The sequence below is a fragment of the Brachyhypopomus gauderio genome, chromosome 2, assembly GCF_052324685.1.
Source record: "Brachyhypopomus gauderio isolate BG-103 chromosome 2, BGAUD_0.2, whole genome shotgun sequence".
Classification (NCBI taxonomy): Eukaryota; Metazoa; Chordata; class Actinopteri; order Gymnotiformes; family Hypopomidae; genus Brachyhypopomus; species Brachyhypopomus gauderio.
The window spans coordinates 16,659,307-16,683,802 of record NC_135212.1 but is presented as its reverse complement, the minus strand read 5'-3'; the positions used below and the strand labels follow the sequence as shown (position 1 = coordinate 16,683,802).

The window sequence follows — 24,496 nt, the reverse complement described above, 5'->3', positions numbered from 1 at the left end:
GCATTAACAAAGACTTTAAACGTGTTAAACATATTTGTGTCTCCCTTTTATGAAATGAGTGAGAATATGTGAGTGGAGCCCAAACAGTTGTGCTGATGGGTAGATGATAGTGTTTTAACATGACTCACACCGTTTTCTAAAATTTACACACTCAGAAATGCTATAGCCTACTATGATATATGATATTAATATTTAGGAAACTTGAAGGTTTGTGAAAAGAAGGTCAATCTTTTAATTTAAATACACTTTGAGGGATAACAAATGCCAATTAAACAAAGCTCTTCCAGAACAGTACTTGGGTTAACATATGTTTACATATAATACTCATTTAAAGATTTTTTGTATTCATAAAACAGGATCAAAAAGGACAGAGCTATAAGAACATGTAAAATGTTTGGGATGGACCATATCTGAAAGTAACCAAAGGAAAAAAATATATATCCAGAAACAAACAAAAACCCACAAAGCTCCCCAAAATAAAACATCACCAGAAAAAAAAAAAACTATCTTGAAAGGTAGCCAAGGCATTGACACATAAGGCTGAAAAAGACTCTGGACCATTAAAGAAAACAAACAGCAGAACATAAGTACTAATAAAATCTAAACACATCACCTACTAACAATTTAGCAGGGTTAAAATATAAAACGTATAGTGATGTGCCAACACTTAAAAATGTACTTTGTGTTCACCCAGACAGCCCTACATATAAGATTCCCAACTTCAACCTTTTCCCATATATGATCCCCATTACTTAATGAAAGCCATTTTACCACAAAAATATATGCTAAAGCATTTATGATACAATAATTTTCAACACATCTATCTTTGGTTTTCTGTTCATTCAGATACTTAGTGGTACATAATGCAATATGGTATCAAATCTAGAGATTGCACATCTATAACCATTGAAAGGGAGCATTTCTTACAATCTACATATAGTATAAAATATAAAGAAAGTTTTCTATTATACACACTGGGTTAAACCTTAAATGGGTGCATTTAAACTATTTCAAAAGGGCTCAAACTACTTAATTTGTGGCAATATAAAAAAGAAATGTGATTGTTAAACCCCCAATTTTCCTGTACAATCCACATCTGTTTGGTGTTAGGACATTCAGAGGCATTTCATCATTTATCCTATTATCATATAGTGCATTTCAGGTGTCTAAGTCAGGGATTCAACGAGGACAAATCAAGTAGGGTTTATAACCCAAACCTTCCATTAAATAGAAAGAAGTTTTATAAGCTCTGCCATAAAGCACATTACATGTTGGGGCAAAAAATAATTCTGTTGGTGCCAACAGATGGATCTGATTGTACTGCAGGAGGGCATCAAAAAGTGGGGCATCTATGAGCAGGGCATGTCTGTGTTCTTCTTAACGATGACCAGCTCAGGTGAGAAGATGGCAAGGGAACGTGATGGGAAAAAAGAGGAGGAACGAGAGGGATGGGAGAATAGAGGAGGAATGTGAGAGAGAGGAGAAGATGGAGGAACAGGATGTGCATGTCTAAACAGTCGTCTTTAGTGCTGTGAGCCTCACAGTGACAGCCATGGCCATCTTTGGGACTTCAGCACCATGTGGGAAAGGTATTGATTCTGAAAAACAAAATAAAGTTAGTCCTCTTATAGAAGTACAATTTAAGCATATCAGACCTTGCATTTCTCTAACAATATTAATATATATTAACACAAGTTAATATTCATCTTACGTGTGTGTAGTATGCGTGTGTGTGTGTGTGTGTGTGCGTGCAAGCTAGACAGAGGTGTACCTCCTGTAAATTAGGGGTCTCTCTCCTTCTTCACCTTCACATCCCCAGCCAGGATGGTGGAGATCTCTCCTTGCATAAAGGCCCAGGGCACGTTGGAGCCCACCAGGGGGCATTTGTCTCCGCTGGGGCAGTATACCTCGCTCCCTGAGCCTTGGCTGCGGATGAAATCTCTGGTGCAGGGGAAGCAGAACTTGTGACCAGGCACCGATGGGCACTGGACAAAGTGCGTGTCCTCCAGCCGTTCATGGCAGATGGTGCAACAGAGAGGGGCACCACCTGTTCCGGGGGCCTCACCACTCATCACACCTGCTTGGTCAGTTGCTCCACCAGAGGCCATTGCCGTAGCTGCTGCAGACACTCCAGAACTAGAGCCAGCGGGGGTTTCTCCATTACGTGATGCCAAGCGCCGCTGCGCAGCTGAAGAGGGACTAGCACTGTTCTGCAGACCTGCAGCAGATGCATGGGCACTACTGCTGCTCGGCAGGTCTTTAGGAGACTGACCTGCAGTGCCCACGTTGTCAGCTACGCTCATGAGGGCACTGATGGGTGAGGGGTCACTGCTGTGGGACCCTGGCAGGCCCTCCTGCAGGATGGGAGGTTGCCCGGTACTGGGGAGTGAGGCGGCAGGGATGTGCCCAGCTATTCCAGGGAATGAGCCCAGTGGCCAGTGTTGCCGTAGCTGCTCCTCTGTGGGCATCCTCTCTGTGCCATCCGGCTCTGGGGAGGGTTTGCGCCGGCGGAGTCGTGAAGGGGCAGGGCGTCCAATGTGGCAGAGGGCAGTGGGTAGCATGGAGCAGTTGGCATCCAAGTAAGGCTGGGGTATCGCCTCGGGGACTGGCTGGTCCTTAAATGCCCGAACAGCATCACTGAGCAGCTCAGACAGAAGGCGCCAGTCACCCGTACCATGTCTTTTCTCATATTCTATATACTTGAATCCTGAGCTGATCACCTTGCCTGTATCCTTTTGACTGTCATGGAACATTTGCTTGACCAACGCCAGCAGGCTCGAGAACACGTTGCCAGAACCACAGGGGTATTCAACAAACACCTTGAGCTCGAACTCCACGCCTAGCTTAGCATCAAAGGCAAAGATCCTGCCCACCAAGCTGTGATCTTTCTTAAACCGCACATTAAAAGGAGTGCAGGTGGCGAGGCTGAGTAAGGCATCACGGACAGCTTTAGGACGGCTGGCCCAGTCATCTGCACGATTACGAACGCTTTCAGACAGTTCAGCTAGAGCTTCTGCATTCCTCTGTTTTTCCTTCAGCTCCTTCTCAAAGTCAGAGCTCATAAAGGAAGGCATGCTTATGCCCACCCCCATACCCATGGCCTGTCTCTTACTGATCTCACTTAGTATTGGCGTAGAGATGGTTAGAGGGGTGCTGCCAGTTCTGGCACTGAGACTGGGTACAGCAGTTAACAGCCCGTGAGGGGGTCCCACAAGGCCCTGTGCCATCAAATTGGGAGGTACAGCTCCTACCATGGTCCGCCTAGCATTAGGACTTTGCCTACTAACCTCTATAGAACCTCCATCTTCCAATCTGGGTAGGCCATTAGGAAGTCGAGCAGGAACGTAGTCTCCTCTTACTCTTTCAAAACGTTCTGAAGGTGGTCTGCCTCCGTCCATGGGGCCATCCTTTCCCCCAGGCCCATGTTTACCACCAGGCTGTGGACCGGGAGACCTGCCGTCCTGCATCACATGTGTCCTCTTCAGCTGTCGCGCCGCGTCAATGAGCAATTCTATTCTGTCGGCGCCCTCGTAGTTCACGCACCCGCGACATACCGCCTCGCTAAAGTCCCAGATCATGGCCCACGGCATCTTCGGCAGGTCGCAGAGGTAGCACCACTGCCGTCTGGAAGATGCCTGCGAGGAAGAGGACATATTTGATAGGCCCTCGCGATCTTGCGTTCTTAAATCCACCCTGGTTTTCTATTCACGACAGTTTCCGAACCTTTCCAAGTTTTTATCTGTACGTTACGTGAGAGTATATAGAATCCCGTTTTGTTTTATAATACACAGAACTGATTTTGAATACTGTTTCTCTTTAGTCGACTGGGCCGCAGAGTTTCTCCTGGAAGACGCTGTAAAGTTACACAACTATCTTGCGCTGCATTCTGGGAGCTGTAGTTTTATCTTGTTCAACGGTCGCTTTGCGGGCGGGGGAAAAATCAGCAAGTAAACCAGAATTCGCAGTTTTACCCCAATGAACAAAAATAAATTTAATTAACCTTAATATCTTATCATAACAATTCACGAAATACACAACATAAAATACGACGCATATGTAGGCTACTATAAATGAAGAAACAAAAAGAAGTTGGAGAAGTTTGGAACAAGTCACAGCGACGTCTTAGGATAGTCGTTTACGTTTAATAATATTTACTGTAAATAATGTGCAGGTTATGCTTAATGCCTGTCACTGAATGCAAGACGCGCCCTTACAAGGACAGAAACATTACTACTACTCCCAACGATCACTGCGGCATTTAACGTTGAAGCGATCACTTCCGGCACTGAGCCCAGCCGCCGCGGGCGCAGGTCGTCCTAAACCTGGTGTGGGAGCAGAGCTTCCTGGACCAAATATTGATTTTGTTCGTTATCAAAGAAACGGAAAAGCTCGCCACAGATCAGCGAAAAAATATACAGTTTATATCAACAAAAGACAAATAACACTGTTAATGGAGGAGTGAGCTACATATACCTAAAAGTTTCCATGGGAAGAGTGATCATTATAAATTTGTATTTTTGTTTAAAAGATTTTTTATGCAGCCTACACAGTGCATTTTGATTTATTTATGCACGTTTATATGCATCCATATGAAGCACGGCAAACGCATTAACAAATTCGTTTATTAAGTGTTAACTGTTTCTAAAGACGTAGGCCTATTAGCTAACTGTTATTGCAGGACTCAAAACAGTCATTGAACAAGAGCTGTTAGTGTATTATCTTTATTTAAGTTAAAAACATCTTTATCGACCATAAATGCCGTTAATAAAGTATGTTACTGGTGACACCATTATTCTACAATACTCAAAAGTACATAACTAAAAAGAAATTTCACGAACCATTCTATGAGGGTTCTATAAACCCTTGTCATATAGAGGTAGCGTTAGCTATATGACGGTCTTTGTCACTCATTTTTATGAGAATATTTTTCTTTATATGTTCATTTCAGCCTCACACGGCTTGTCCGCTGGTTCAGAAGGGCAGGACACTGCACTGTCTCCTCCGGAGGTGTAGTAATAGCTGCCAGCCACGTACAAGCCTCGCAGCAGGAACAGCAAGGACATGGCGCTATAGCAGCTGCCGTAAATTATGAACTTCAAAAGGAAATTAAAAAGGAATTAGTTAGGCTGTAACTATGCATATTCATTTGTCATACTAAACAAAAAGTAAAGGGGTTCACTAGAAACCATGTGTCAAATTTAAATATTCCAGAATCACCGCTAGATGTCGATAAAAGTATTTCATTCAGAGCTCAGACTTGCTGAAAATGCACTTTCTGATATGTACTAACTTAGTTTTATAACATTTTATTTGTTTGTAAAAAATCTATTTACCTGAGTTACAATGTCCAACCCCAATGCAGTGTTATCGACTACAACCGCAGTTAACACAGTCTGGAGACCGAGGGCAACAAATGTGTTTACGCCGAAAGTTAGTGCATAACACTCCATAGACAGGTTAGCTGCTATCTGAAACCTTTCAGAAGAAAATGCAACATGTGAAAAATAAAATGTCAGAACCTTTTCTATCTTGGTTTCATTATTTATATCACATCGTAAAACATCATAGACACCTGCCATTTAAAATGTGTGTAGAGTTTTTCTATTCACAGTATCATTCAGTATGTAAGATCGATCCATTTAAATAAGTTGTCTATTAAAAGGTTGTAAATGCTTACGTGGTGATAGTAATGAGGAACATGTATGAAGCTTTAAAGATGATATAAGCAGTGTAGGAGAGCCAGATATTGGTAGTGAGGCCACTGAGGAATACACAGCCTGCGCCGATAGCAGAGAAAACGCCCAGAGAAAACTCACCCCAAACCTCCCACTTCACTCTCATATACCCCACCGAGAGTGCTGCAGCTGCACCTGAAAACACACACACACCATTAAAAAACATCAATACTGCACATTCCAGAACTGAATTTGAGTGTGAGTTCAGCCAAATTAAAAATTAAATGTCTATTTTAAAAGTTTTTGGATGCATAATTTTGCATCAGCGCAACAACGGACAAATTGTGAGTTGGGCAAATGAAAATAATTGAGCTGCCGAAAGGATGAAAAGATTAGCGTTTCTGCAGCACCCTCTCCCCAGAGTTAGAAACTTTTTGTGGTTTGGGTCGCATTTTCCACTTGTGCTTGATGATGCAAGGTACTGTTTCATACTGACTGTGTCAGTCGATTATCCTGTATGAATTTCACATTTCCTATTAACATAATGTAATAATTGCAATTGGATTATTATAGCTCGCTAGCAAGTCTGTCATTATAAAAGAAAACTAGCTAAAAAGGATAGCCCTTTAGCAAGCTAGCTAACCCATCCTGGAGCTCCAATAATTAAACAGGTTTAAAGTTCAGCCAGAGTTAATGTGTCTAAGAAAAAAAAAAGTAGTACTAATGATAGTGTTTCTTATAGGACATTTAAATGTTTTAACTCAATCTGCTGAATGAACAACTCTACCTAGCACTTTGCTTCGTTGTAGCAATCAGTTGTATATTGTAAAATTAGCATTTTCATTGGTTGCTTAAAACGATTGGCAAGGCTTTTCTTTTTAAAACCTTTATTTCCAACTGTACATATTTGTGTGTTTACATCTAGTGCTTCATTGCAAGAAGCTGTCTGTTTTGCCCAAATCGTAATGGTGTACAGGATTATTTTAGCCATGTAGCCTAAAGGTTGATTGGCAGAAGGAAAAGAGCGCCATTTTGTCTTGCGGTTACAAAAAGAGAACAATATATGCCATTTGTCATATTTGTTAGTTTAATACTAAAAACATTTCGATATGCATTGGTGCTATAAAATTAGCAAATGTAAAACCCCAAATAAGACAGAGCTCTTAATGCATTAGGCTACAACACTGGCAAATTGGTTCGACGTTGCCTTGTGGCGAGAAGCCATTTGTCACGTAGGGCAACGCCCCCTCTCGTAGCTGTCACTCTGGGTTCCCTTGTGTCTGTGTCCCGTGCCTGTTTATCCCGCCCTGCTCGTTGTCTCCGTGATTCCTCGGGTGCTACCACGCCCCGTGTCATTGTTATCACCTGTTCCTTGTTTCAGTTCTATGTATTTAAGTCCCGTCATTCCCCCAGTCGAGTCATCCGTGGTTTTGTTCTATCAGTCGGTTTGTGCTTTCACGTTCGTTGTTTTTCTAGCCCTGTATTTCCCGTCATCTGTTTGTTCCTGCCTGGTCCGTGAGTCTTCCCTGTTCTCGTCTCGTCATGCCTGTTTCTTGTTCTTGTTCGGACTGCTTGCACGTTATGACCCCTGCCTGTTCTATCGACTCTGGTTTTGGTATTCCCTGTATTAAATCTCGCTCATCTCTGCATTTGTGTCCGTCTCCTCGCTCCGTGGCGCGAGCCACGTTACATAACCACGGATCTTACCAGGACACAGCGAGAGAGCGAGACTCCGGTGAGTTTAGTCGCTGTAACGAGTTGTTGGCTGCTTCCGTGCAGTTTAACTCTCATGTGTTACAGCGCGAACGAGCCGGAGACAGGAATACCCCTGGCGCTGTGGGAACACGGAAGTCTCGTCGCTCTCAGAAGAAAGCGCAGTCAGTTTCGGTTTTGGCTGGCTTTCGCGACGAGACTCCTATTGAGCGCTGGGAGTCTGCCCCGCTTGGCGAACACCACAGGCGTGAGCAACCTGTGGTGCAAGCAGCGGGCAGACGGAATGAGCGCACAGATGAGCGTTGGCTTAACCCTCGGTTTGCTCTCGATGACCACTGCGAGCTCCCGACGCCTCGGAGGAGGCGGAGCCGTCGCAGAGAGAGCAACCGAGAGGCTTCTGTGTCTGTGTGTTCTTCCAGGCTCAACCCGGACCCCGTGGAAGAAGACCTCCCTCCGCTGATCCCGGAAGCCGCTCCCCGAAGGCCCCCCAAGAATTTTTTGGGGGGGAGTACTAGCCACTCACCCCAGGAGTGGCCGGCTCGGAACCCGGAGGACGTCAGCGCGGCGGACACGCCCCCCGATGACGTCAGTGCGGCGACTCCGCCCCCCGAGGACGTCAGTGCGGCGACTCCGCCCCCCGAGGACGTCAGTGCGGCGACTCCGCCCCCCGAGGACGTCAGTGCGGCGACTCCGCCCCCCGAGGACGTCAGTGCGGCGACTCCGCCCCCCGAGGACGTCGGCTTGGCGTACACGCCCCCCGAGGACGTCGGCTTGGCGTACACGCCCCCCGAGGACGTCGGCTTGGCGTACACGCCCCCCGAGGACGTCGGCTTGGTGGCTCCGCCCCCCGAGGACGTCGGCTTGGCGTACACGCCCCCCGAGGACGTCGGCTTGGTGGCTCCGCCCCCCGAGGACGTCGGCTTGGCGTCCACGCCGGTTCCTGTCCCCGCGACCCTGGAGAGGTCGTCCACGCCGGTTCCTGTCCCCGCGACCCTGGAGAGGTCGTCCACGCCGGTTCCTGTCCCCGCGACCCTGGAGAGGTTGTCCACGCCGGTTCCTGTCCCCGCGACCCTGGAGAGGTCGTCCACGCCGGTTCCTGTCCCCGCTGCCCGTCGGCAGTCCACGCCGGTTCCTGTCCCCGCGACCCTGGAGAGGTCGTCCACGCCGGTTCCTGTCCCCGCGACCCAGGAGAGGTCGTCCACGCCGGTTCCTGTCCCCGCGACCCAGGAGAGGTCGTCCACGCCGGCTCCTGTTCCCGCTGCCCGCCAGCGGACCCTGCCTGTTCCCGCTGCCCGCCAGCGGACCCTGCCTGTTCCCGCTGCCCGCCGCCCGGCCGCTCCTGTGCCCGCTGCCCGCCAGCGGACCCTGCCTGTTCCCGCTGCCCGCCAGCGGACCCTGCCTGTTCCCGCTGCCCGCCGCCCGGCCGCTCCTGTGCCCGCTGCCCGCCGCCCGGCCGCTCCTGTGCCCGCTGCCCGCCGCCCGGCCGCGCCTGTGCCCGCTGCCCGCCGCCCGGCCGCGCCTGTGCCCGCTGCCCGCCGCCCAGCCGCTCCTGTTCCCCAAGAGACTGTGCTGCCCCCTGTTGGGCATGGACTCCATGTACTGTCTGCTCCGCCCTGTGTTCCTGCTCCTGTGCCCGGGTTCCCCATGTTCCCCAGTCCTGTCCCTGGTTTTGTTTTGGTTCCTGTCCCTGTGGTTGTGTCTGTCAAGGTCTGTGTTCCTGTTCCCGTGTCTGTTTCTGGTGGTGTCGTCTCTGTCCCTGTCCCTGTGTCTGTTCCCCAAGTCATCACCCACCTTGTTCCTGTCCCAGTCTCTGTTATTCATGCTGTCTTTGCCTCCGTGTTCTCCTCTGCCCTGTCCTCTGGCCCAACTCCCGTGTCTGTCCCCTGTCCTGTCCTGTCCAGTCCTCCTCCCGTGCCTCGCCCGGTCCCTGCCTGTGTGGCCGTGCCCCGGCCCGGCTCCTGGCCCATCTCTGGTCCCCCTGTCCCTGCCGTGCCCCGGTCTCCATGCCCTGCTTTCCCCCTGTCTGTTCCTCCGGTCTGTCCTGTGTCCGCTGTCCCTGTCCTGTCTGCCCTTGCGTGCCCCAGAGTGGCACGCTTTGAGGGGGGGTTCTGTCACGTAGGGCAACGCCCCCTCTCGTAGCTGTCACTCTGGGTTCCCTTGTGTCTGTGTCCCGTGCCTGTTTATCCCGCCCTGCTCGTTGTCTCCGTGATTCCTCGGGTGCTACCACGCCCCGTGTCATTGTTATCACCTGTTCCTTGTTTCAGTTCTATGTATTTAAGTCCCGTCATTCCCCCAGTCGAGTCATCCGTGGTTTTGTTCTATCAGTCGGTTTGTGCTTTCACGTTCGTTGTTTTTCTAGCCCTGTATTTCCCGTCATCTGTTTGTTCCTGCCTGGTCCGTGAGTCTTCCCTGTTCTCGTCTCGTCATGCCTGTTTCTTGTTCTTGTTCGGACTGCTTGCACGTTATGACCCCTGCCTGTTCTATCGACTCTGGTTTTGGTATTCCCTGTATTAAATCTCGCTCATCTCTGCATTTGTGTCCATCTCCTCGCTCCGTGGCGCGAGCCACGTTACACCATTCATCACAATTAAAACAAAAAAGGTGTTATCATTTAAATGTACATGCTGTACTTTAACTGCCATTTTTACAGAAAATGAATACTTTGAGCATATTGGTCACCATTTAAAAAAGCAAACTATCACGTGTATTTGAAAACTGCCGTTTCAGAACAAACATTAATGGGACATGTGTATCGCACAGAAGCCGGAAACACAATCCTCACTCTTATTTCAAGGTTGACTTTTTACAGAGAAAAATGGTGAATCCTTTAAACACATGAAGCAATCATGATTGTGGTAATGACGATGATAAGGAAGAATATCAGAGTGCAGAGGTGGAGAAAGTAGAGGATGAAAATGAAATGAGAGAACTACCCAACTTGATTGAAAAGAATATAGCCCACCTGCTGCTAAAATTGGAAGGTTTATTTAATGTACCCAACAGGTGTATTGATGAAGTGGTGGATAAACTCAATTTCATTTCTCGCTCAGCTTCAGGTGCTGTCATAAGGGAGGTTTTTAGAAAATGCATATTAAATATTAAATATAAGCAGTATTATGTACTGTAGTACATACAGTATGTACTGTAGTATTTTCCTCAGTATCATTTATCCTCTTGGCATGGTTAGCTTAGCTAGCCTCTTGGAAGCCATATCATCTTTTGGTCAATTAATAATGAAGCTATAGGTAATGAACTTTCTGGACTTCCTGTGAGATGTCATTATTTTGTTTTAGTAAAAAAAAAGTGTTGCATGCTCTTGATGTATAGTGGCCAATGTCTTGGATAAGGGTGTGGCAGGTTTGGATAAAGGCGTGGCACTTTGGAGAGGCCTTGGACACCATGTGGACATTACTGTTGAAGCTCTTCAGTATTTCCATATATTTCCAAGAAAGGCTCAAGTACTCAAAAAGAAACTGTTTGAAGGGACAGTGTAGACACGACACTGCAAGTGAGTGTAGAGCCTTTTAGTGGAATGCTCACTCAGCTGAAAGTGGCAAAGAAGAAGGCTTAGAGCTAAGCTAAGGTGTGAATTAGAGGGCAAATTATTTTCTTTAATTTGGTGTTTTTATATAATTAATTGTTAGACAAAGTCATTTTTGGTAACTGATAATTGCTATCTAGTCTGTGTTCTTTTCTTTTCTTTAGAAATTCACATTTAAAAACTTTAAACATGTAAGAGGATGTAAAATGTTGACATATTAAATATTGTAATTATCCTCCATTACCATTTGTAGGACTCCATTATTTTCAATTTCAATTTGAAGAAGATTCAAATTAAGTTTTATAATGTTCAATAAAATTACGTTGACATTAAGTTGGAATGAAATTAATTTAATAATAGGTGGTATTTAATATTAGGTGTGCTCAAATTATTTTAGTTTTTTGAACTGAAGATTGTCAAATTGGGTCTATGTAAAAAAAATAAAAAAAGTTAATAAGTCCAACAATGAAAGGCTCATAGCTTTTACTCAGCAATATTCTAGTTGGGATTACTTAAAAAGATGCATGCTAATTGTTTCATCATTTTAAAAAAGTAGATAGAATCTATATCTTTTTTTGGGTATTGTCTCAACCAAACGAGCAATCCTCAGAACAAGAACAACAAGTCTGAAATGACTCAATACAGACTCTGGTGCTGTTGACATTGTTGCATTCCTCTGTCCAAATATAGTTTTTCATTTTGTAACAGTGTTGACTTCATTAATTTAATGGAAAAAACATCATTACAAAACATCAAAGGCCTTGTCTCTCAGGCTGTAATTAAAATGAGTAATAACCAAACTCCTACTGCTATAATTGCTTCAGCTTTTCTTCCATGCAATTTGCATACCAACTAAGATGCTTCCAGGTCATGAATAGTCTCCCCCATTCAGGATATGTTAAAAGGTGTATGGTTTTTATTATGAAACTTGTATGTTGTTTGATTACCATTAATTGCCCGTTTTATTACTGGTTCTTAAAATAAAAAATGGGGGAAAAAAATCCTTGCAAAAACAGGATCATGCTCAAAATACACACAAGCATTTGAATAACTTTGTTTTGACTCAACTATGTTCTACTGCTTATACTGTTGTAGCTAAACACTTTGTATGTCTATAAGCCAGTGGGGAACCGTCAGGGCCCTCTACGCCCTCTCAGAGGGCCTAAAATATTCTTAAAGCATTATATATATAATTATCCAATTTTATTTTATCTACTTACAGTTTGACATTCGACATCTAAACAATTACAAAAATATAAGCAAATAAAATATTCACCCGTGTCTATTCAATCTGTGTTGGAAGGTGAGGGGTTGAGTGGAAGCCTGTGAGCCTGTGTCTCCCCCTATCAGGACTGTGATGCCCGCTGTTCGTTTACAGAGGGCCTGGCAGTTATAATTCAGCGCAATACCAGTTTCAAATGACAGCAAAATTGACCAATCATATCTTCTCTCTTAGTGGGCGGGCTTAACTGTATGATAATTTCCGCCCGCTGTGGCGACGCTAGCTGTCGTTAGCACCATCGCTAGCTAGTTTCGATTCATCCCTTTGACGTCCTCGTGCGCGTTGTTTACATATTCCGCTTCCGAGAACCACGGAGCTGTGAACCTTATTTTGTTTGTATACTTATTTTGCTTAAGATGTTATCTAGTACAGATATTATTGTTTATTGCGTTTTTAAAGCTGTACTGTCGTCTCAGTTTTTCTTTATTTAGTTTATTAAGAAAGGAAAAAAAAAATTTCGGGGGGAGGGGGGGGGGGGGGGGGGTAGCGGGCCCAGGTTTAAAGGTCACGGTTCGCTACTGCTATAAGCTAACTAAATAAAGTGACATACACACACAACACACTTGAATTTCTTACCCACAAGTGTGCACACAGCCTCTACCCCTCCATTATAAATGGAAGATGTGCTTGATGGCGCAATGTGGTCCCACATGAGTTGGATGTAGTTGAAGACCTGCCCATAACCAGCTGTAGCCAGTGTCCACCACAGACACCAGTAAACCAGCTTTTTGGTGCTGTAGGACTCCCTGAGGTTCTCCCACATTTGCCTGGCAGTAAGTATAATCCAGTCCATGCTATGCCACCGACTGACAGCTCCCTTCATCTCCTTGCCAGCCATGTGGTCTGTGGCTTCTGTAACTTCATTCAGTGCACTTGTACATGTCCCAGACCCAGTGCCAAAAAATATCCCATGCTGGGGCATTGGAAGACTAAAGGACACCAAGAAGGCCATCCCCATGAAACCCAGTGTGATGGCGTTGATTGTGAAGTAGCTCACACCAGCTAAAGATATTAACATCTGTCCTGCAGTAGCTCCAAAAGTAAAACCGGTTAGCATGGCACTGCGGATGTAGGCAGTGGCACGTTGGTAGTGTTCAGCTGGTATGACACTATAGATAAAGGAGAAGTAGGCCACCTCTGTAGAAGTAACCACAGCAAAGTTGAACTGCAGGTATGTTAGGGCCACCAAGTCGAAGGCAAAACACAGCAGTAGATAGTTGCTGACCAGGAAGAGGCCCTGCAGGACAACGAGAGGCTTGTAGCGCAGCAGGTCGGTCATCAAGAAGACCAGCGGCAAGACAGCAAGGTAGGAGTATGTCCATATGGGGAATAGGTAATTGGTCACCTGGGTATGACAATAGCAATAGTTAATATTGACAATCCAATGATTGATAATCCAATGATATTATATATAATGAGGTAATATATATTTTAAAATAAATATTCATGAGAAAGCAATCATTAAAAAAGCCAATGTACTGTGAGGTAAGACCAGATGACTAAATTCTTTCATGCTATTTACATCAGATGCCTGTGTGATATGCTCTATTTAGTTTTTGCATCATCATCACCCCTGTATGCAGAACAAGGTCTTTTACTTCAGCCTTCAGTCTTTTTACCACATAGTTTTGCTTTGCTGGAAAACATAATCAGGTTGGATGCAATTTTGTCTTTTGCAATTCACTATACTCATGCACTTCTTATTTTTCTTGAGAGTTGATTGCATTGTGCCACTGGTTCTTTGCTGATGTATTGGAACAACAGTGAAATACAAATAGTGTGTCCTGTTTCATTAAGAGACATGCTGTCCTCAAATGTTATAAACACGTTTGCAGATGGGGAAAGAGGATAATATAAAAATGTGTGAAATCATTTTTATCACATTCAATATAATCTGTGTTAATACTTTTATTTTAAAAGATTCATGTTTTACACTATTCGTTTGATATTGGGATGTGATCAGACATGTGCCAGCAACTTCATATCTATGTCTCAAAAAACATATATATAAATGATAATAATTAGAAGAACAATAATAATACTTGATGTATTATGCTTACATATTTAGGACAACACAAAAGAGCACAGGCCTTAAAGGTATATGTTCACCTCTCAGCTTTGTGCACTCACCACATGTCCAGAGATGTTTTTGTTCTCCAACAGGTAAGGTGTGAGGAAGGGTTCTGCTGGTCTGCAGTTTGCAAAGAAGCCGTACAAAGAGAGCAAAGCAGTGGGGCATGTCCAGCTGGAGTGCTGCCCAGCCTCCCAGCACCTCATTCTCATCGACCTTCCTCAGCTCCCACACACACAGGAGTGTGTGCGTATGTGAGCATGTGGTCTTGAGGCTGACCTAAGACTGGGCTTGTGGAGGAAGTAATTATTTATGACTCAGACTTTGATCTGTGTCGACCTATATGTACTTGTGTAGAAATTTGTTTTGTTTAAAGGGAATCTGGAGAACATGAATGTAGGTTTTTTGATGTGATTAGGTGTAATGGTGTAGATGTGCATGTGGCTGTGTGTATACAGAAAAATAAGGGTTAAAGAAAATATTTAAGAATATTTAAAATCACAATTTATAATTGTATATTTCTTATCTATGTTTTATGAGTTGCTTTATGGTTTTAAGATGACTTCTCCTTGACTGCAGCAGATTGAAAAATAGAAAAGTTAATTTTTAGCCAAGCTCACATCAAGTCATGTTAAGTGGGCTGTAATGCCTTCAGCCGGGGTCTAAATACAAAAATATAATCTTACAAAGATATTTATGCAAAATAGCTAACAAAGTCACTATTAAAAAGCGACGATATAGGGTCTCTCACATTAAATTTAATGTGCAAAACACTGTTGTCAAGGTCACAGTACTGTTAAGGTAAATGTCAAAGGGATAAAAAAAAGTAGATGCATTTCGATTTACAGTTTTTTGCAGCTGCTAAGACCCAAAAAGTGGTCCTTATAGCACATTTTTTGAAAACATTAATCCATGTAGACCAGGGGTACTCAACTAAATTTGTCCGCGGTCCAATTTTGGCAGATACCTGTGACATAAAGAAATCAACAAATTAAAAGGCAAACTGCGATCGCAACAGAATGTGTTCACAACCACAAACGAAGCGGCAGTAAAAGCTGCTTTGTTGTGGCTGAAGAAATCGCCCGCGCTTCAGTCTTTTTCAGAGGGAGCGTTTTTGAAGCACAATTGCTATTTTCACAGTTTTGATATTTGGTATTTGATATTTCAAGTTTTGAACAAAGTAAATGTTGTAGCGACTACTACTCCTCGCAGCGAATTCCCTGACAGGCACTTGGCCACTCAGTTTTAACCCTTTAAGTGACACTGGGGGAGCGGCGCCTGCACGCGCCAGAGGACGTGGTGACCCCCACGTCTATTCGGATGATTCCGAAGTATTCGCGTCATGTCGGCGAACGCAGTAGCGCTTAAATTACCGGAGTTTTGGGAACAGCATGCTGCCGTTTGGTTTGCTCAAGCCGAGGCTCAGTTCGCCATCCGGAAAATCACGGAGGACGACACATTATGTATTATTATGTCGTCGTGGCACTGAACAACGGCACCGCCTCCAGAGTGGTGAGTTTTCTTCAAGACCCTCCGGAGGCCGATAAGTATGAAGCCCTTTTGTCACTGCTCCTACAAATTTTCGAGCTGTCGGAGCGTCCCCGCAGGCTTCTTTCGCTGTCTGGTTTAGGCGATTCCAAACCTTCGGGGCTGATGGATCACATGCCGTCCCTACTGGGCGACCACCCGCCGTGTTTTCTGTTCAGGGAGATTTTCCTTCAGCAGTTACACAGCGACGTTCACGCAACCTTGGCGGGTTCTACCCTCAGGGATTATCGTGCGTTAGCTAGGGAGGCCGACAAGATTTTCTTGGCCAAGCAGTGTATTGCAGCCACGCAGGTCTGTACACCTCCGCTCACCTCTGGCACTGCCGTCTGCAGGCCATGCTGGCCCCGCCCTTGAGGCCGCCAACGGGCGCTCTATTCCCACGTACGGCCAATGGTCAGTGCCACTGTGCTTCGGTGGGCAGCGGTTCACATGGCGTTTTGTGCTGGCAAAGGTTTCCACTCCCCTCTTAGGTGCCGATTTCCTGTGTGCCAACAGCTTGCTGGTTGATATTAGGAACAGACACCTCGTGAATACAGAGACTTTCAGCTCTCTCCCATGCTCGCTCAGTCGTTTAAGCTCCTCCGACCTGTTGGGTGCTTTCTCTGTCTCGGACGATTTCTCACGTCTCCTCGCGGAGTTTCCTGGTCTGACGGAACCCACGTTTTCTTCGGACAGCAGCAGGCATGGGGTTGAGCATCACATCGCGACCTCGGGCCCACCTGTTCACGCTCGCGCTAGACGTTTGGACCCCGCCAAGCTCGCAATAGCGAGAGCTGAGTTTGGGACGATGGAGCGCCTGGGTATTGTGTGTAGGTCTGACAGCCCCTGGGCCTCGCCACTGCACATTGTCAAGAAACCAGGCGGCGGCTGGCGCCCTTGTTGTGACTATCGCCGGCTCAATGATGCCACCACTCCTGATCGCTATCCTGTTCCTCATGTGCAAGATTTTTCTACCTGTCTGGCCAAAAAAGTCATATTTTCAAAGGTGGACTTAGTCTGTGGCTACCACCAGGTCCCCGTGCATCCTGTGGACATTCCGAAGACGGCAGTGATCACTCCTTTCAGCCTGATCGAGTTCCTCCGCATGCCTTTTGGCCTCAAAAATGCTGCCCAGACATTCCAGCGTCTCATGGACAGTGTCCTGCATGATTTGCCTTTCCTTTTTGTCTACCTGGATGACATTTTGGTGGCCAGCGCCTCAAGGTCGGAGCACCTGCGGCACCTCAGGCTCCTGTTTGAGCGTCTCAGCCAGCACGGCCTGATTATCAACCCGTCGAAGTGCCAGTTCGGACTTCACCTTATTGATTTTCTCGGCCACCGCATCTCCAGGGCTGGTGTTGTTCCACTCCCTACTAAGGTAGAAGCTATCCAGCGTTTCGCCCGTCCGCTTACAATTAAGGCCCTGCAGGAGTTCCTGGGAATGGTGAACTTCTATCACCGTTTCATCCCACAAGCAGCCGGCCTCATGCACCCTCTCTACACGGCCCTCAAAGGCAAGGCCGCCAATGGTGGATTGGACTAGTGAGCGGCTCCTGGCTTTTGACGCAGCTAAGCGCGCGTTGGCGGATGCCACTTTGTTGGCGCACCCCTCTCCTGATGCGCCCATCGCCATCACCACAGATGCATCAGATTACGCCATGGGCGCGGTGCATGAGCAGTGGGTCAATGGGGCTTGGCAGCCCTTGGCATTCTTCAGTTGCCAGCTCCACCCGAGCGCAAGTACAGCACATTTGACCGCGAGCTACTCGCCCTGTACCTGGCTGTGCGGCATTTTCGTTTTCTTCTGGAAGGCCGCCCGTTTACTGCGTTCGTGGACCACAAGCCATTGGCATTCGCAATGGCTAAGGTTTCTGAACCGTGGTCTGCTCGTCAGCAGCGTCAGCTGGCCTTCATCTCAGAGTTCACCATGAACATCCAGCACGTTGCAGGGAAAGACGGTGGCCGACTGCCTCTCTCGTGGGGTCGTCGGCGCTGTGCACCTCGGCATCGACTACTCCCGTATGGCAGCAAACCAGGCGTCGGACCCGGAAGTCCAGGCCTACAGGACAGCAATCACCGGCCTGCAGTTGGCGGACGTTCCCTTCAGTGATGCAGGTGTGACGCTCCTCTGTGACGTGTCCATGGGCCGGCCTAGGCCTATTGTCCCCGCCCGCTGGCGCAAGCTGGTTTTTGATTCTATACACGGTCTCTCACACCCCGGCAGGAGGGCGTCGCAGAAGCTAGTGGCGGACAAGTTTGTCTGGCATGGCCTCAGGAAGGATGCTCGCGATTGAGTTAGAGCTTGTGTAGCCTGTCAGCGCGCCAAGGTGCACATACACGTTAAGGCCCCTCTGGATTCGTTTCCTGTGCCGGAGCGGCGTTTCGACCACGTGCATGTGGATTTAGTGGGGCCACTGCCACCATCCCGTGGTTCCTCTCACCTCCTCACCGTCATCGACAGGACCAAGAGGTGGCCGGAAGCCATACCGTTGTCCTCCACTACGGCCTCGGAAGTGGCCCGGGCGTTTATTGGCATGTGGGTCGCACGGTTTGGCGTCCCGTCGGATATGTCCTCGGACCGCGGGCCTCAGTTCACTTCTGCCCTCCGGAACGGCGTGGCTGAGGGCCTCAGAGTACACTTGCACCGCATGACGGCCTACCATCCCTGGCCCAATGGGCTTTGTGAGCGTTTCCATCGCTCTATGAAAGCTGCACTCGGGGCCAGCCTCCGGGACGGCAACTGGGTGGATAGACTCCCCTGGGTCATGCTGGGCCTCAGGTCATCCCCCAAAGAGGATCTCCAGGCTTTGTCGGCCGAACTCGTCTATGGCCAGCCCTTGCGGGTCCCCGGAGATTTTCTCCCTTGTCCTACTGCTCCATGGTCCGCTGGCCACCAGTGGCAGGCCCTTCGTGAGTTCTTGGGTGCTTTTGTGCCCGTGCCCACCTCTCAGCATGGCCTACAGCGGTCCCATTTTCCACCTTCCTTGCGTGCTGCTAAGTTTGTGTTCATACGGCATGATGCACACCGCAGTCCCCTCCGCCCGGTCTATGATGGCTCACATACATCAACACTACCGATGCCCCATTGTCGACTCCATAGTATGCGGTCCCTCACACATAGGGTACTCTGCATGTTTCAGTACCCCCTTAACTGTGTGTCACTCTTCAGTTCATCAGGGGGTGTTGCCCCAAACTTCTCCACCCAATCCCATACTTTCTGAAGCTGCTCATCGTTACTCTGTGCCTGCCTCCAATCCCACCTCATACCTTCATCCTCAACTTCTTCATCCACTTGCCGCACCACAGCCCTTAATTCACAAGTCATAGGGGCACGTGATAGGGCATCAGCATTGCCAAGGTTTTTCCCTGGCCGATTATCTCATAATCAAAAAAAGCTAACTGCTCCAACCACTGGGCAATTTGACCTTCAGGTTGCTCAAAGCTATGAAGCCAGTTCAATGCGTTGTGTTCCGTCCGGAGTGTAAACGTCTCCCCAAAAGGTAATGCTGCCAGTAGCTCTTTCTTGGTTGTAGCATAATTCCTCTGTCTTGCTCAGGGCTCTACTGGCATAAGCTAAAACTCGCTCTCTGCCATCCACCGATTGGGACAAAACACCTCCAATGCCCACATCACTAGCATTGGTATCAAGCAAGAAGGGCTTATCAGGACCCGGGAAGGCTAATATAGGAGCCATTATCAAGTGCTTCTTCAATTCATCAAAAGCCTCTTGACAGAGTACTCCATACCATCTTTGTCCCTTTTTCAGTCAGTTTATGCAGTGGCTGGGCTATGGTAGCAAAATCCTGCACGAACCACCTGAGGCCAACCCCAGAAAACTTTGCACTTTAGTCTGGCTTTGAGGAATCTTCCACTCCTTGACCACAGCCACTTTTTCAGGATCTGTCAGACTGCCATTTCGAGAGATTATATATCCTAGATACTGCACCTCTCTTGCGAAGAGCTGGCACTTACTCCACTTAACTTTCAAATTAGCCTCCTTCAGTTTTTCCAGCAGTACTTGAAGACGGTTGAGATGCTCTTCAAAAGTCCTTCCAAAGACAATTATGTCATCTAAATAAATCAGTCATGGGGTCCATTGCAAATCGGCCAGGACTAACTCCATTAAGCTCTGAAATGTACGTGCCGCATTACAGAAGCCGAATTGTAAGACATTAAACTCAAATAGGCCACTTTTCATAGCAAAGGCTGTCTTCTCTGTCTTTACTGTCAACCTCCACTTGCCAAAAGATGGAAAACCATCTAGCTGCTGTCAGAGAATCCAGGGCATCATCTATCCTAGTCAGGGGATACGCATCCTTCACGGTGACCTCATTCAACTTCCGGTAATCCACACAAAACTGCAAGGCCCCATTCTTCTTCCTCACAAGGACTACTGGGGCTGCCCAGGAACTATGTGAAGGACTGACTAATAATCCCATGACTCAGCATACTCTGGATCTCTTGCTGCATCTCACCTTGGAAGTGGATAGGAATTCTCCTTGGGGCTCGTTTACTGTATTTCACACTGTCACTGGCCCAATCTGGATAGACTCACTGGATGGATGTTGCTCATTCTCGTACTCTTTATCATCATCTTTATGCTCGTATTGGACTCCATTGATATGCAAACCAAGATTTGCAACTTGTAGCCTCTTCATCGGGATTAGGGATTAGGCTATCTAAAGATTTGCATAAATTAGCTAGAAGTGTTTTAACCTGTGAGAACTGGGTATGGATTTTGGTAGGTGAATGTAGCAGTTGCCTGGCAGTGTTTTCCAAAAGAAACACATGGTTTTCAGTTTTGAATATTGTGTCTTATATAAATAACTGTTCACAGTTTTTTGCAGCTAAGACCCCAAAAGTGGTCCTTATAGCACAATTTTTGAAAACACTAAGCCTCAAAACATCAAAGCCCAATCCCTATACAGACCCCCCAGAAAGTCGCGATGTTGCGATTTGCAACTTCAACGCAACTTCAAGCAAACCCTGCGAATTCAGGGCGGTGTTGCAACTTCAGCCAATCACCGCAACTTTCCCGCACATTTGACCAATCACTGATGTCGTCTTGATGTGACGTCGACAAACTCCCGCCTTACTTCCGTATATACGTTCAAGAGGAGCAGACTGAAAGCAGCATGAGCGACGAAAATAACGGCAAAAAGATCGGGAAAAGCAGTATCCCGGTACACTACATGAAAGTGGGGATACACTGTCCAGATCCGACCCGCGAATTGATTATCTATGGCCCCCTGGATGATATTTAATTACTATTAGAACCGGCCCGCAGGCCACAGCCGCCCGATGGTGTTTTGCACGCACAAACACTACATTCCCCACAATGCAACGGTAGCCCGCGAAGTCACTGCAGCGCACGCAAGCGGTGAGGGTCTGAGATAAAGTTTATAAGTTTAAACTTTAAACTAGTGTTGCCACCTGTCCCGGTTTTCCCGGGACTGTCCCGGTTTTACCGGGCTGTCCCGGTTTTTCGTCTTTTTAATATTCGGTCCGGGCAAAAAAACTAGGTTAGTTCAGACCATGATTCAGACTGTTTCTGCACACTTTAAACCTGGTTTTTTCTCGCTGTGTCCATTTTAAACCCCTCTGGTAACGTTTTACGTTAAGTTTACGTTCGCCACGCCGCGCTCAACAACTTACGTTCGCCGCCCACTAGGGCTGAACGATTAATTGCATTTGCGATAATTTCGCGATTTTTTTAAACGCGATTGTCTAATCGCACAGGCTGCGATTTAAACTGGTCACGTGACTTGGGAGCGAGCCGAGCCGAGGACGAATGGAGCAAACCCGAGCAGGAGGCAGAGGTGGAGAAGTGAAGTTAACACAGCGCACTTTAACTTGTTGCACAATGGCTTCAGGCTCGACGGAAGCTGACACAACTAAAAGTCTAATACCAAAGAGGGGCAGCACATCAGTTGTGTGAAATTACTTTGGCTTTTAAAAAGATGCTGCTCAACGTCAGGTACCCTGCAAAACGTGCCTTGCTACTGTTGCTACGACGCGAGATAACACTACAAACCTTCTTCAGCATTAAAAAAAACTACCACAAAGCCTCGTATGATATTTGTAAGGCTAAAATGCCAACGACCAGTGCTGCATCTTCAAATACGCAAAAGTGTTTCTCTGCGCTTATACAGCTTTAGTATGCCGTGAGCAGCGAAATACCGTAAAATCACGCATATAGGCGCAATAAGATTTAAAGCGCGGATGAATCGCGAAAGCGCAGATAGCTTGACCGCGGTCCAGCAGACAGGGTTCACTGACCGAACCGTTTGAAAGTGTAACTCCTTATGGATGTAATTTGAAGCAGCACGCTGAAATAACTCGGGCAGTAACGGAGTTCATAGTGATGTCCGTTAATGTAGTGAACAAGCCCGGCTTCATGGCTTTGTTAAACACACTGGATATGCGCTACCAAATGCCCTCACGCACATATTTTAGCCAAGTTGCTATACCTGCAGGGTTGCCAACTCTCATGCATTGAGCGTCTTACTGTGCGTTCACACCGAAAGCGACGAGAGCGACACGGCGACCGGAAGTCATTCATTTTCAATGAGAGTGAGCGACACCCAGCGACGCGGCGCGGCGCGAAGTGAGCGATTCGAGCGATGCGAACAAGTTGAGCTTGGCTCAACTTTATGCAAATGAGCAGTGACGCGCGGCGGCGACTACCAATCAGAAAGTATGTTTGCACCCTCCTCCGAAACCGCACCTCTGACTTTGGTTCCTACTGATTATTTGTTCCGATTGCAAAATGGAGGAGAGATTAATAGTGGATGTCTCTGGATGTCCCGCACTTTACGATGTTTATTTTTGGAGGGAATACTGTTCATTTGTTAAAAAACATCTGCAATAAATTAGCGTATACCCTATTATTGGTTATAATTTTTTTCATTCCTGTTTGATCTTCGGGTCTGGGGTAAAAAGTAAAAAAAATACATAAACATTTTAGGTTTATATACTATATGTGTTTTATACACACACTATGTTTTATACACGCACTCCTTTATAATCGTGTGTCCTGTAATCAATAGATTAAAATAAATACTGCGTCCTGCTTTAAAAACGTGATTTGCATATCTGTCACGTGCTGCATGCAGGCGTGATGTTGGACACGCCCCCACGCGACGCGATGCTGGCGACTCGGCGACGGAGAGCAATTTTATCGCTTTCGGTGTGAACGCACAGTTAGACTAAAAAGTTAGTAGTTCGCTCTGGCGCCAACCACAGGCCTGAAGTGGAACAATGGGAAAAAATCGCGATTTTAAATCGCAATCGCAATTTATAGATAAAAAATTGCAATTAGATTATTTTCCAAAATCGTTCAGCCCTACCGCCCACCCTGCTCAACAGATTACACTCGCTCAGTATGACAGTGTCCTTGTTTTTTGTCAGACCTAGGTGGCAACCCTACTTTAAACTGAGATAAAGTTTAAAGTCAGAGGTAAAGTTTATTTATCTCTGATCCATATCTATGAGTTACTAGTTCGCTCTGGCGCCAACCACTGGCGATCGATCTCGATATAATACTTAATTTGTGTCCATTTTACAGGCCGCCCGGTAACAACTTACATTCGCTAACCCCGCCACCCCCTCCAGGTTCAAATCTCACTTCAAGCGATCTTGAAAAGTTGGCAACCCTGAATAAATAGGTAAATAGATCATTAAAATGGACTACTAAATAGAGGAAACCATTTACTCCCTATTGTAATGTACTCACAAAAAAGCAAAAACACACCGCAACTTCCATCGCAATTTTTTTGAAAAACACCCGCAACATCAAACATTTTAGCCCGCAACAATCACAAAAAAGGCCCGCGAAATCCTGGTGGGACTGCCTATAAAGCGGCCACTGTGGTGTAACAGGGATATTGGGGGAAATGAAGTGTTGGGGAAATATGACGTGTACTACTACACGACAGGGCACATGTAACGTTTAATAAAGAGACACGCTATACTTGCAGTTGGACTCACGCGAGTGTTTATTACCAAGACACGACAGCCACAAGTTGCTTATCTTGGTTTGTACATCAAATACTGCATAGAGATGATGATGAAGAGGAAGAAGATGAGGAACCATAATGGATGAGATCATAAACACTCTGGTTGACCAATGTGAACAAGCATGCGTTTGATTTTCTGAAGGCAAAGGGTCCAACCTTATCTGTCCTGCTACACTGTAGCATCATCCAGACATTTCAAAATGTGTATAAGTAGACCGATCTTCTATACACACTACATTGTATTTTTGCACTACTAGACTACCCCTTGCTGGGGGACTAAGACAGCTGTCCAACTCAGAACAGAAAGAGTCCATCGTCAGAGCAAACAACATCATATGTTTCTACAAGAGCACATATATACTGTCAACGTCACCATCAGCAACATCCATTCAGTGAGTCTATCTGCACTGGGACAGTGACAGTGTGACAACTGTGCTATGAATTTGCACAAGTATGCTCTGCTATCCACTCACTGATAGTCCAGTAAGTGTCATGTGACACACAGCATTGACAACATTATGCCTATTTCATACTGTTGTACAATACTGTACACCATACACCATACCATTGTCAAAGTCTGTGGCAGCATCACAACAATTTGTGCATCAATTTGCCAGAATGGTGGTGTCCATCATCATGCCACTCTTGGTCTCTACAACACTGTGCATA

General features: G+C 46.5%; 2 protein-coding genes across 2 annotated transcripts; both read right to left on the bottom strand.

Annotated features, from left to right (window-relative positions):
- Positions 1 to 218: 218 nt before the first annotated feature.
- On the bottom strand, positions 219 to 3,889 carry irf2bp1 (interferon regulatory factor 2 binding protein 1). The gene is made up of 2 exons (XM_076988817.1): positions 1,772 to 3,889; positions 219 to 1,598 (listed from the first exon to the last, which is right to left on the bottom strand). Exon 1 carries the CDS (start codon positions 3,651 to 3,653, stop codon positions 1,782 to 1,784), a length of 1,872 nt encoding a protein of 623 aa, XP_076844932.1. The 5' UTR covers positions 3,654 to 3,889; the 3' UTR covers positions 219 to 1,598; positions 1,772 to 1,781.
- A 760-nt stretch (positions 3,890 to 4,649) lies between these two features.
- On the bottom strand, positions 4,650 to 14,641 carry slc19a3b (solute carrier family 19 member 3b). Its single transcript, XM_076988829.1, has 5 exons — positions 14,342 to 14,641; positions 12,788 to 13,556; positions 5,678 to 5,870; positions 5,334 to 5,475; positions 4,650 to 5,093 (listed from the first exon to the last, which is right to left on the bottom strand). Exons 1-5 carry the CDS (start codon positions 14,492 to 14,494, stop codon positions 4,932 to 4,934), a joined length of 1,419 nt encoding a protein of 472 aa, XP_076844944.1. The 5' UTR covers positions 14,495 to 14,641; the 3' UTR covers positions 4,650 to 4,931.
- Between the last annotated feature and the right edge of the window lie 9,855 nt (positions 14,642 to 24,496).

Bases quoted from the DNA above. Each gene is read 5' to 3' on its own strand.
- slc19a3b (XM_076988829.1), bottom strand. From the start codon at position 14,494: ATGAGAATGAGGTGCTGGGAGGCTGGGCAGCACTCCAGCTGGACATGC. The intron at 5,871-12,787 runs GTAAGAAATTCA...GTGTGTTTTCAG, and splicing joins GGCTGTGTGCACACTTGTGG to GTGCAGCTGCAGCACTCTCG. The intron at 5,094-5,333 runs GTAAATAGATTT...TTCCTTTTGAAG, and splicing joins GGTTGGACATTGTAACTCAG to TTCATAATTTACGGCAGCTG.
- irf2bp1 (XM_076988817.1), bottom strand. From the start codon at position 3,653: ATGTCCTCTTCCTCGCAGGCATCTTCCAGACGGCAGTGGTGCTACCTC.